Source organism: Cnephaeus nilssonii (genome assembly GCF_951640355.1).
Source record: "Cnephaeus nilssonii genome assembly, chromosome: 22".
NCBI classification, from domain to species: domain Eukaryota; kingdom Metazoa; phylum Chordata; class Mammalia; order Chiroptera; family Vespertilionidae; genus Cnephaeus; species Cnephaeus nilssonii.
The window spans coordinates 12164333-12177185 of NC_137093.1; the positions used below are offsets into that span (position 1 = coordinate 12164333).

The following is a 12853-nucleotide window of genomic DNA, read 5'->3' on the forward strand; positions in this document are numbered from 1 at the left end:
CCAGGTCAGGGCACATGCGCGGGTTGTGGGCTCAATCCCCAGTAGAGGGCGTGCAGGAGGCAGCCGATGTTTCTCTCTCTCTCAAAATCAATAAAAACATTTTAAAAAAAATAATAAAAAGCCATTTCAATAATAAAAAATTGGTATAAATTCAAAAAAATTGGTATAAATTCAAAAAAATTAAAAATTAAAAAAAAATCAAAAAGCCACATAGGGCTGCTTTGGAGCTTTGGCTTGAGCCCACACTAAATGAATTAGGATTAATTGAAGTCTTTGTTGTACATAGGAGTTTCCCATCATGCCTTGCAGTATAAACAATTTTCCTCATTGTATGGGACATAGTCAATAATATCAAATGTCAGCCACAGAAACAGCATAAATATAAATTATCTTAGAAGGTTGAAACTTAGAAACCATTTCAAGAGAGCCAGTTCACTTCTTTATAGAGATAAGGAACCAAATACCTAATTTACCCAGGTTAGTTGAGTTTTTTAAACCTTTAGAGATAGATACCTCCTAACCTGTCTCAACAGTTCACATAATTTTTTTACTTTTAGGGAAATGAGGTGTGTTTTTTGGCGGGGGGGGGGGGGGGGGGAGGGTATTTCTTGGTTCCCCAGCTCCCAGTAACAGAACTCTCAGTTTTTCAGCAAAAAAAAATTTTTTTAATTATAAGAGAAAATTTATTTAGAAAGTTACAAAGGTAGTAGAAATAAGCCAGTTGGACTGCGTAGGCTCAGGAAACACGTTACAGAAGCAAAAGCAGGGCCTTTGGAGCTTAGGAGAGGGAAAGGCAAAGGTAACTCACGGCGGGGGGAGTGGGGGGCCAGACCTGAAATGTGGAAATGCACTGGGAGTGCTCCTGAGAGGGACTTTCTAGCATTTTTTTACTGTTTTTTTCTGATCCCATAGTTTTCATGTATTTGTTATGTGTGTGTACTACCAAAGTGGCAAATAAGGAAGTAAATTTCATTTTGCATCTTTCTTTTTAGGACAAGGCCTGGAGAATGTCTGTAGTGAAGACATCAGTAGTCATTCTTAAAATATTGTGCGACATTCAGAAAGGTAACATCTACCTCTGTCCCCTCGCCTTGGCTTTGTTCTAAAGTTTATTTGTTCTAAAGTTCAGAAGGGAGCATCAACACCAATCTTATCCTGACCCACAGTTGTTCTGGCTCTGATGGTTTTTTCTGACCCCACCCACTTTTCTTCGTGAAAAGTCTTCCTTGCCTTATTCTATTGATTTGTAGCATAAGAATAGATGCATCTAAAATCAACTTTTCACTCGTTTATGTTTCAGTAAGCTATTTCATGCTAGACTAGATTTCTTTGGTGCCTTGCACTTTTTATTCATATTTCTTCTTATCATTTGGTTATGATGAGGGGGAGGAATCTATTTAATCTTGAACTTAAATAAAATGATTAACAAAGTAACTCTTTTGGGCAGAAAAAAGAGCTACAATTTATTTCAGAAAAATTGCCAGTTCTCTTGTAACCTATAAGCTTCTCTTTTGTACCTTCCAAAAGAATAATTAGATTTCTTTTTGAACTTAAGTTGTCTTAAATCAGCATCTCAATAGACCTAGCTAATTAAAATTTTGGCTTTTATAAATTCTGATAATGTGGGAATTTGGATGTCGGCTATAACTAATAATTTTAATTACAGACAATCCGCAGAAGAAGGATGAGTGTGAAGATGTGTTGAATCTATTTAAAACTGTTGCTAGCTTACAGGTAAAGGTATTAAGCTGTATTGAACATTATTACCGGACTGATCAGTGCCTTTGACATAGATGGTCAGCCCCTCCTTAAAGTTTTCTGCACAGGCCTTCAGAGACTGGATATACTGTCTACTCTTTCATAGTGTCTAAAAGATTTTTTCTACATAGTTTTATTTTAGACAACTCAGCTTTCTTAAAAATGAATATTTGTTACCTTTGATTTGATTAACTGTCCTAAGATTTGAGATTTAAAAATAATTAATTTTATTTTGGCTCCAGGGCCTTCCTAATACAAAAGATTGTATAAATAAAAGAACTTTCAAAGTTAAGGGGTAAGTTTTATCAAATAGAAAAAAGTTGTATGAAAAGAGGATCTCTTTGTGAAAACTTAAATTAATGCTGGCAGATGTAACTCTCAAAGTACAGCCCATGGAACCCTAAGGGACCCTGAAACCCTCTGCGGGGGTCCATGAGATAAAAACTACATAGACAGCAATAATAAGGAATTGTTTAGGGTTTTTTGTTCATAGACTTTATGAAATGATAACGTCGTCACTCTGAAGGCACTTTTATAGCCCCTTTTGTTTTAAAAATTTCTCGGTTTAATTTCTAATATGGTAAATATTGATAGATATCCCATAAGCAAACTTCTTGGAGTTCCTCAGAGTGTCCAGGGGTGCTGCACCAAGAAGTTTGAGGCCTACTGTATTAGACAACAGATGTCTCCATGAAAAGCACCTGGGGAGTCAATATGAGTTAACTTCTTCATGTTCTTAAATTTGAAAGAGAGACTTTAAAGCAATGGTTTTGATCCAGGCAGAGTCATGTATTTTTCGTGCTACTGTTTATTGAACATTTATGGCACCAGATCTGGTGGGTGGAGGCCAGGGATGCTGCTACATGTCCTGCTATACACAAGGCAGCCCCCACCACAAAGACTCGTCCGGCAAGATTGAGAAACCCTGCCCTGAAGTAAGGCAGCCAGGCGAAAGGTCTGCCTCGCTCCCACCACCACTTGGTGTCTTCACCTGGCCTTCCGTGGGATAGATTTCCTGGGTCAGAGAAATCCATTCTCGGTCTGAAGCCAGCAGCCAACCAGGAGTTAGGATAGAAAAGAGCAAAGCTGGGTTCTTCCAGCCTCCAGAGTAGAATCACCCAAATCGAGTACCTATCCCTCCCTCCTTCCGTTCAGCACTCCCCACAGTTCTGGCCCAAATGTCCATGGTGCTGAAGGTGAGAACACCTGGGTTCAAGCGATGTTTTCCTATTTTCTAAACTTGTCATGATATTGTTACTTTCATAACTTGAACTATGAGTGTTTTTTGTTTAACTCTAAAAGTTTTTCTTCTTACAGTTGACAGTCAATATTGTACTTGTTTCAGGTGTACAGCATAGTGCTTAGATATTATATGCAGTCTTAAATCCTTAATTTACAGAGTAGTCTCTGAGGGAGAGGGAAGAAAGAGGTTGGAGACATCCCGATGCTTTTTACAATGGACGAACTAAACAGTCTTGGGGCTCTGTCTCGCTTTCCTTGCGGCAGGAGAACTTTGAGGTCTTTCTTGCTTTTGAAGATTATAGCAATCACTCCCTGGTAGCAGAGCTCCGTGAACAGTACATCAAAGCCCAAGAAGTCGCGCAGGCGAAGCACAAACCCAGGGGCACTGCAGAGCCGGCGGCTGCCAAGAAGAGCCTGAGCACCGAGTCCAAGCTGCACCGACAGGCGCTGGCCCTGCAGGTGTCCGAGCAGGAGCTGGAGGCGGAGCTGACCTTGAGGGCCCTGAGCGAGGGGAACGTGGGAACGGCGCTGAAAAAGTGCAGGTGCGTCCGGCTCTCCGCACCCCACAGCTCCTCTGGAGGGAGCATTTGCTTTGTTTACTTCTACGGTGGCCAGGGTAGGGCCAGGGACACTTTCCTTTTCCACCACAGTGATTCTTGGTTTCTCACCCTGCGGGCCTATTTTGGGCTCTGGGTCCGAAGGTGGTAACATAGAAGACAACTGACGAATACTGCATAGTTAAGTGACCTCACCATTGTGTTTAGGTCACCTTGCATCTGACAGTTAACAGTATCCTAAACAAGTTGAAAAACAAAACGAACTAGAGACCATGAGGTCATTTTAAAAGTTGGTGGTGGTTGTATATTGATCCAAGAAAGGCAAGGGCATTTACCTTCAATAAGAGTGTTCTAACTTCCAACTCTTTCTTTCTCCCGAAGAGACTTGTTTAAGTATCACTGCAACACGGACACTGGGAAACTGCTGTTTCTGACGTGTCAGAAGCTTTGTCAGATGTTGGCTAATGACGTTCCGATGACAGCACCTGTGGGACTAAGCCTTCCTTCCGAAATACATGACCTCGCATGCCAAGCTGCCACCACCTGCAGTCCAGGTGACAAGATTTGTCCTACACAGAGTTTGATCTTCTGTGGTTCATGTCTTACTTAGCTCCCAAATACTGCCCCTTTACAATTGGACATTGCAGTCACAGAGAAGAGGTTGGTCGTATCTCCATTTTACAAAGGGAGGATTATGATCCATTCCCTATGGGGATTATTAAAACGTTACCAAATAGTAACGATGTCATTTCGGACCGTGATGATGTTCACTTTCGTAGGACTGTGAAATTCCTTGCCCCACCCCCATACCTGGTCTTACTTTCCAGCCAAGCTCAAGAAAACCTTTGACTTGCATTACTTAGGGTTATGTGGAAACCTCTCTGCTTTGTGGCCTTCCTTAGAATTTTGAATCGTGATTATTAAAAGGTTGTCAGTATTCTAAATAAGTTAACTGTTAGTTTAATGATGTTTATTGATTGTCTTTCAGATTTTCTCCTAGATGCTCTAGAACTATGTAAATATACTCTCATGGCAGTAGAGCTTTCCAGACAGTGCCAGATGGACGACGGGGGAATCCTAATGAAAGTAAATTGCTTTTGAATTTTTTCCTTAAGCAAAAGCTCTGCCACTCCATACACACCACTTTTAAGTCACATGCATAGGCTACACAAATACTGACTTATCTCTTGTAGTTTCTTATTCTGGACCAGTGGGCATGAAGCCACTTCTTTTCCAGTCACATGTATTGCCTCTAATTTGCACAGTCTTAGGAAATATTGGGCCTCAAACAAGGCACCTCTGAGCATTGTCCTTATCTTAGGCTAACAGTTTAATTTAAAATGTTGCCTTAGCCTGTTTGGCTCAGTGGATAGAGCGTCAGCCTGCAGACCGAAAGGTCCTAGGTTCAATTCCGGGTCAAGGGCACATACCTCAGTTTCAGGCTTCTCCCTGGCCGGGGCCCTGGTCAGGCATGTGTAGGAAGCAACCAATCAATGTGTTTCTCTAACATCGATATTTCTCTCTGTCTTTCCTTCTCTCTTCCACTCTCTCTGAAAATCAATGGAAAAATATCCTCGGGTGAGAATTTTAAAATAAAATAAATAACATAACATAAAATGGCATTGTTAGCCTGGCCAGTGTGGCTCAGTGTTTGAGCATCAGCCTATGAACCAGGAGGTCACGGTTCAATTCCTAGTCAGGGCGCATGCTCGGGTTGCAGGTCAGATCCCCAGTGTGGGGCATGCAGGAAGCAGCTGATCAATGATTCTCATCATTGATGTTTCTATCTCTCTCCTTCTCCCTTTCTTTCTGAAATCAGTAAAAATATATTTTAAGTAGATAGTAAAATAAAATGGCATTGTTATAAGCCATCGACCAGAAGGAACAGACTATGTAGTTGTATTTGACCATCACACTGCATTTGACTCTAATATCCCTGATCCTGGATTCTGCTTGGTGAGGATAGTGTTGTGTGCTTTGGAGTATCCTTATGAGAATCTTTTCTGTGTGATTTGGTCTTTAGACTTCCTTTGGAACACATAAAGACCCATATGAAGAGTGGTCCTACAGCGACTTCTTCAGTGAGGATGGAATCGTTCTTGAGTCGCAGATGGTGCTCCCTGTTATTTACGAGCTGATTTCATCACTGGTCCCTCTAGCTGGTAAATCTCATTTGTGGCCTTATTGTCAGTGTATCTCTGCTTTATTGACAGGAATTAAACTATAGAGGTTTGGAACCAGAACTACAACATAGTAACGTAGATGAAACTCCCTGGCATCATGCTGAGCAAAATAAGCCAGACACAAAAGAATGTCTCTGTGATGTGCATATGTGCTCCACGAGAGAGTTATTGAGTTTTATTTAATTTATTCTCTTTTGTAGAAAGCAAGAGACATCCCCTGGATTCTACGAGTTTACCATACTGCTCCATTAGTGAAGGTATTTGACATCAGAAATGCATGGCCTTTGTATGATGATTTTGTAAATATACCAATGTAGAAATTCCTTAAAATCCCGAATATGACTCTGACTTAATGTTCTTAATATAGTTATTTATTTACTAGAGGCCCAGCGTACAAAATGCGTGCATGGGTATGGTTCCTAGGCCTGGCCTGAGATCAGGGCCATCTTCCCCGGCAGCTGGCCCTGCCCCCTGCTGCCACCCACCCCTAGTTCCCAGTTCGCCATTAGGCGATTGGAGCCTGCTGGCCAGGGGAGGGACCAAGAGGTGGTCAGTGCCTCTCAATGACTGGTCGAGCAGTTGTTCCACCATTAGGGTCAATTTGCATATTGCCCTTTTGTTATATAGGATTACTGTTACATTGTTATTCTTTCAAAGGGTCAGAAAACTATGTGATTAGGCTTTATAGCCTTAACTTTTGAAGCTGTTCATAAAATTTGGTCTTCCAAGTGGAGAAATGGTTTCCTCAGGTAATGATTTAAGCATCTCAAAATAGGCAGGTCACAATCAAAATACCTCATTATCTAGTGGACATCAAGATTTTCTGGCTTAAATCAACCCGCATTGTTGAGTCATTTACTAACTTGGAGACCATTATCTGCAATGAAGAAGTAATTCTGTCCCTCAGAACAATTTCTAATAATATGATCTAATTGGTTCAAAAATACCTAAATATTAAAATACTTTTATCATTTCACAGGAGACAGCCTCACTTTTTTACCTAGTATAAATTCCATCTCCGCCCTGCTTCAGAGCCTGCAGGAATCGAGCCAGTGGGAGCTGGCCCTGAGATTTGTCGTTCTTTCATTTGGCACCTGTCTTCAGTACTCTGTGTCAAACTTCATGGATGCCAGTTTGAGTGAAAAGGTACAGTTCGAGAACAAATACTTTGGGTGAATACAGACACAGAAACACTGCCAAACAGAGGCATTTGGGGTCCACATTTTCCTATTTGGCTCTATAACAAGGAAATCAATAACTCGTCATATTTAAGAAACATTTGTTGAGTGTCCCTAAGATTCAGATGGTGTTCATTTCCTTCCACACATTTCATATTCAATCTTTGCAACAACCCCAAGACTCTCCATTTTCCAAATGAGGAAACCTCTGAGGCCAGGGGTCACATGAGGCCAAAACTCTCTGTCTGCTTTTTGTTCTGCTGTGGCCCAAATTATACTTACTACCCGACAGCATCAGTGAACAGATTCTAGAAGACAAACTGCCTGTTCGTAACTTGCCTTTGAAGCTGATCTCAGGGGATTGCGATCATTGCTACTACTCTGTTGCTATTTATTAAGTAACAATTTTTAAAAAATGAACTTCAATGAAGTCCAGCTTTCAAAATTAAAATGCACATGTTTGAAGTTTGTCAACCAGTTTATTCACCTTGTCAACAACACCACAATCAAGATATAGACTCAAAGGTATAGACTGATTTAAAAATCTAGATATTTGAGGCCAGCCGGTGTGGGTCAGTGGTGGAGTGTTAACCTATGAACCAGGAGGTCACGGTTCAATTCTCGGTCAGGGCACATGCCCAGCTTTTGGGCTCCATCCCCTGTGGGGGGGGGTGTAGGAGGCAGCCGGTCAATGATCCTCTCTCATCATTGATGTTTCTGTCTCTCTCTCCCCTCTCCCTTCTGCTCTGAAATCAATAAAAATATATTTTAAATAAATAAATAATGAAAACCTAGATATTTGAAAAGGTTTCTTTTTGCCCTTTCCCAGTCAGTTCTCAACCCCAGCCCCAGCTTTCTGTCATTATAGATTAGTTGCCCATGCTTTTTGCATACATTGATGAAAGTTTTCACAATGATGCATAGAAGTGGACCTAACAAGTTTTTTGTTCTTTTCTAAAAGCTGTTTGGAGAGGCCATGTTAGTTAACTCAAGGAAAGTTATGGTGGCACTGAAAGAGAAAGCCATTACGTTTGTCAGGGGGAATGCTACAACACTGTTGCACAAAGTGAGTATCTGTTCTTGGTAAGCTGTTTTGTTTTGGATGTATGTGGTTGTTTTTTTCTCTCTTCTGATTGCTTCTGATGTCGCAGGTGAAGAGTGAAGAGGGAGCCCAGCCCACATGGCTCAGTGGTCGAGGTCACAGTTTGATTCCCGGTCAGGGCACATGCCCAGGTTGCAAGCTCGATGCCAGTGTGGGGCGTGTAGCAGGCAGCTGATCAATGATTCTCTCTCATCATTGATGTTTCTATCTCTTCCATTCTCCTCCTCTGAAATCAATAAAAATGTATATGTTTTTTAAAAAGAGTGAAGAGGGGGAGGGGATTTGAAGAAAGTGATGAGATAGTCATTCAAAAGAAAAGGTAAGGTTACTGTGCCATAAAGAACACAATCTTTTTTGGTTTTTTGTTTGTTAATCCTCACCCCAGGATATTTTTCTATTGATTTTTAGAGAGAGTGGAAGGGAGGGAGAGAGACAGAGAAACATCGATATGAGAGAGACACATCAATTTGGTTGCCTCCTGCGTGCACTCTGACCAGGGCCAGGGATTGAGCCTGCAACCGAGGTTCATGCCCTTGACCAGAATCAAACCCGGGACCCTTCAGTCCGCAGGCCAATGCTCTATCCCCTGAGCCAAAACTGGCCAGTGCTAGAACACAATTCTTTTAGTTGCTTTCCTTAAACTTATAATATTGATAAAGGACATTACAACTAAACAAACAAGTTGGAACTGTGTAACAATAACTAACCTTGTGTGAAACGCTTGTTCTTTAATAGGGTCTGTAATTAAATTTAATGACAAGCTTTTAGAGCCCATTTTCAGTTTTGATTGTAAAGAATTTGCTTCTCTGGGTGCTTTCTTCCCATAGGTATTCAATTGTCGCCTGGTGGATCTTGACTTGGCATTGAGTTACTGCACTCTCTTACCCCAAAAAGAAGTGTTTGAAAATCTCTGGAAGCTCATCGATAAAGCATGGCAGAATTACGACAAAATTTTGGTATGACCTGGGAGCGCACACCATTAATACTTAAAATATTGAAGATTTAGCCCAGCCAGCATAGCTCAGTGGTTGGGCATCAATCTATGAACCAGAAGGTCATGGTTTGATTCCCAATCAGGGCACATGCCCGGTTTGCGGGCTCAATCCCCAGTGTGGGCATGCAGGAGGCAGTCGATCGATGATTCTCTTCATTGATGTTTCTCTCCCTCTCTCTTCCTCTCTGAAATCAATAAAAATATACTTCAAAAAAATATTGAAGATTTAGGGGGAAAAAGGAAGTTGGCTTTGCCATCAGATCTTCAGATTTCACAGAAGGAATGTCATACTAACTCACTTGGTTTCTACCAGCTTTTGCTTGACTAGTGGCACTTTGGTGAATGTATGCAGGTCCTAAGCATTGCTCAACCAAAAGAATTACAATATTTTATTTCTTAAAATCTGTACCCAGCCACAGACCTCATTTCTTATGCTTACTCTAGTGTATTTGAATCCTTTGAGCTATGACCTTGTTCTTTTTTGTAGGACAAAGTTTAATTGATGCAAAATTTCTCTTTGATGTTTGTTTTAAAATTTGCCCTGGGGGAGGGGAAGCTGCTTTTGCAGGATAACTAAAATTTGGTCTTTTCTTATGAAGGAAAGCCAGGCTAAATTTATGGCATCATGCCAAAAGCTGAATGACCTGAATGTTGTATAAGCAATGACTGTGTACAGAGCAATATATAGCATGTCACATTATTAGCACAAAGAAAGGTTTTGATTTTTATTGTTGGTTTTCATCTAAAAGGTGTTGGAACATATTCTGTGTGCAGTTGAATTTTAATTGTTTTCATTTTTTAGGCAATTTCTCTGGTGGGCTCTCAGCTGGCCAGTCTCTATCACGAAACAGAAATGGAGCTCAGATTTCGTGAACTCAGTACTGATGCCCAGTGGGGTATCCGCCTTGGTAAACTTGGTGTAAGTATTCTCTGTGGCACCGAAAATTTCATACATTCTAATATCTATCCAGTTAGAAAACTTGAAAGATCTCGGTCTTTACTTTTAGGGAGAGAAATACATATATGTATATGTATGTTTTATATGTGTGTGTATGTATATATTAAGTACACTCATTGGTGCTTTCAAAGAAGAAGAGGCCCTTTGTCTAATTTTCTTTATATTTTTAAGGAGATTAAAAGAGACTTGACATCATTTTCATCTGTTTACCTTTTTCATTTATAGGAATATGTCTAGCATTAATTGACATTTATACTATTTCAGGCCTAGCCTTTAGCCTCATACTTTTGTGCTGCTATTACTTGGTTTAAGATAATATTAAAATGTATGTACAGGTGCACTAAGCTTTAAGAACTCCAACTAGGGAAAAGCAAGTGGTCCTTATTTTTACTTTGCAAACACAAACAAAATCCTGTTTTCTTGACTATAAATGTAAAACGTTTTATTTAATTTGCAAATAGTTGACCTACCAAGAATGTGACCACTACAGAAATGGTATGTGTTTTGGGGCGTAACTCCTATGCAGTCATGGGACTGGTTATTGCTAACAACCAAACTTACCGATGAAGAGGCAAGGGTTAGTGTGACTGAGAGGGATTTTGGACCCATTGCAAAATATACCTGAAGTCTTCGAATGGTGGTCAAGTTGGGTAGTGTGCTAAAAAAAAAACCAAGTTGGGGGAGTCTCAGAAAAATGCTTTTCTGTAAAAAAAAAAAGGATAGTAAAAAGGCACAACATGATGGTGCCCTTATTCTAATGCATTTCAGTTTAGTGTGGTTTTTGTTTTGCTCTTTTTATTGCTAGATTTCTTTTCAGCCGGTTTTCAGGCAACATTTTCTCACCAAGAAAGACCTCATTAAAGCTCTTGTGGAGAATACAGATGTGGACACAAGCCTCATTCTGGAATATTGCAGGTAACTCTTAAAGCTTGAATGGGATTCTTGCTGTTAGCCATTCAAACTGGCAATCCTTCCTGTGAGAACACAGTAGTAGGGATGATTATTACGTGTGGTCCCCAGACCTCTGATGTTTCTTTCTTTTTTTCTTTTTTTTTTTCCCAATTGATTTCAGAGAGAGGAAAGGAGAGGGAGAGGCGGATAGAAACATCAATAATTGGAGAGAATCATTAATCAGCTGCCTCCTGCACGCCCCCTATTGGGGATCTAGCCTGGGCATGTACCCTGACTGGGAATCAAACCGTGACTTCCTGGTTCATAGGTCAACACTCAACCACTGAGCCACATTGGCTAGGCATGGTGTTTTCTTTTGCTCATCCTCAGACTGAGTAAATCCAGGATTAAATTCTCTTAAGATAGCACTTTTTATTTAAAGTGTTTTCCCAAACTCCCCTCATGATAAGCATCGCCTAGGACACATGATTAAAAATACAGATTCCTGGGCCCCTCCCTGGTGTTTCTCCGGCAGGTCTGGGCAAAGGCCCAGGAATCTGATCCTTAAAAGGAGCTGCAGATGACTCCCACAGCCAGGGAAGTTTGGGAGTATTCTTTTGAGCAATTAAACTTCTAACTCAGATCAATTTAGGAGCAAAGTAATCTTAAATACAAAATCAGTGAAAAGTAGGATTTATGGAGAATTTTTAAAAATAGTTTAATAAGTTGCCGAAACCGGTTTGGCTCAGTGGATAGAGCGTCGGCCTGCAGACTGGGGGGTCCCAGGTTCAATTCCGGTCAAGGGCATGTACCTTGGTTGCGGGCACATCCCCAGTGCGGGGGGTGGTGGTGCAGAAGACAGCTGATCGATGTTTCTCTCTCATCGATGTTTCTAACTCTTTATCCCTCTCCCTTCCTCTCTGTAAAAAATCAATAAAATATATTTTTTAAAAAATAGTTTAATAAGTGAATAAAAAAATTAAATGTTAAATGTTACTTACAGATACAATTTACTGTGATGAGTAGGAATAGATGATTGGTAATTTATATCTTAGATGTTTCTAATAGAATGACCAATTTCCTGGCACATTATTAGTTTCAAAGACCTTTCACACACATCTCATTTAATTTTTACAGTTTTTATTGCATATTGTCGTCAATTTGTATATCTCTTGCCTAGACAGACTTCAGTCTCATCTTGAGCATAAATACCTTCAATTTTAAGAAGAGCTGTGTTCTCTCTCTGGTTCCAGAGACCCTGCTAATAGCCACAAAAATGATTGATTGTAAGACTGGACAACAGGAGGGTTAGATTTCAGCGATAGGAGCAGGGACTTAAGTTTTCCAAGAACTTTGTGTGGAAACGCATGCATTTGCGGGGATTGGTGTGTAACCGAATACTTCTCTTAGCACCTTTCAGCTGAACTGTGATGCAGCTCTTCAGCTGTTCATCGAAACACTGCTCCACAACACGAACTCCAGCCACAGCCAGGGGGACGCAAGCTCGGCCTCCGCAACGCAGCAGCACGCCAGGCTCCTGGCCAAAGCCCTGGAAATGGTGCCTTTACTGACGAGCACCAAAGACTTGGTCATCAGTCTTAGTGGGATACTCCATAAGGTAGAGTTGTGGTGAAGTGAACGTGGTCATCAGCCTTAGTGGCATGTTTTATGAGGCAGAGGGGTGGTGGAATGAGCACATCGGGTCATTTTAAATGTCCCTCTCCACTTAATTAATTAGCTATATAGGAACAAATTGGAAATGTAAGCCCTGCGTTATTTTATAAGCTTTTACTTTTGAAGTAATTTTAGATTTTTAATATAGCTTAATACAGCAGTTTTTCTTTTTTAAAAAAGTACATACAGCCTTTTTTTTCAGATTTTAATAAATAGCACATATTCTTTGAAAAACTAGAGAGAAAGGTCTAAACATAAAAAGTGAAAAATTTTAACCCTACTCCCATAGGTAAAAATGTTAATAGCTTGGTGACTA

At 40.5% G+C, this 12853-nt stretch overlaps 1 protein-coding gene across 2 annotated transcripts in view; it reads left to right on the plus strand.

The window, feature by feature from the left end:
* Nucleotides 1-12853, plus strand: part of KNTC1 (kinetochore associated 1) — a 62180-nt gene that overhangs the window by 27210 nt on the left and 22117 nt on the right. For both annotated transcript variants that reach the window (XM_079762721.1, XM_079762722.1), the window contains exons 32-44: nucleotides 993-1065; nucleotides 1667-1734; nucleotides 3265-3542; nucleotides 3939-4111; nucleotides 4546-4643; nucleotides 5581-5719; nucleotides 5941-5997; nucleotides 6720-6886; nucleotides 7880-7984; nucleotides 8848-8976; nucleotides 9817-9933; nucleotides 10778-10887; nucleotides 12274-12481. In XM_079762721.1, coding sequence (XP_079618847.1) covers nucleotides 993-1065; nucleotides 1667-1734; nucleotides 3265-3542; nucleotides 3939-4111; nucleotides 4546-4643; nucleotides 5581-5719; nucleotides 5941-5997; nucleotides 6720-6886; nucleotides 7880-7984; nucleotides 8848-8976; nucleotides 9817-9933; nucleotides 10778-10887; nucleotides 12274-12481 — 1722 coding nt within the window. The remainder of the gene's footprint in view (nucleotides 1-992; nucleotides 1066-1666; nucleotides 1735-3264; nucleotides 3543-3938; nucleotides 4112-4545; nucleotides 4644-5580; nucleotides 5720-5940; nucleotides 5998-6719; nucleotides 6887-7879; nucleotides 7985-8847; nucleotides 8977-9816; nucleotides 9934-10777; nucleotides 10888-12273; nucleotides 12482-12853) is intronic.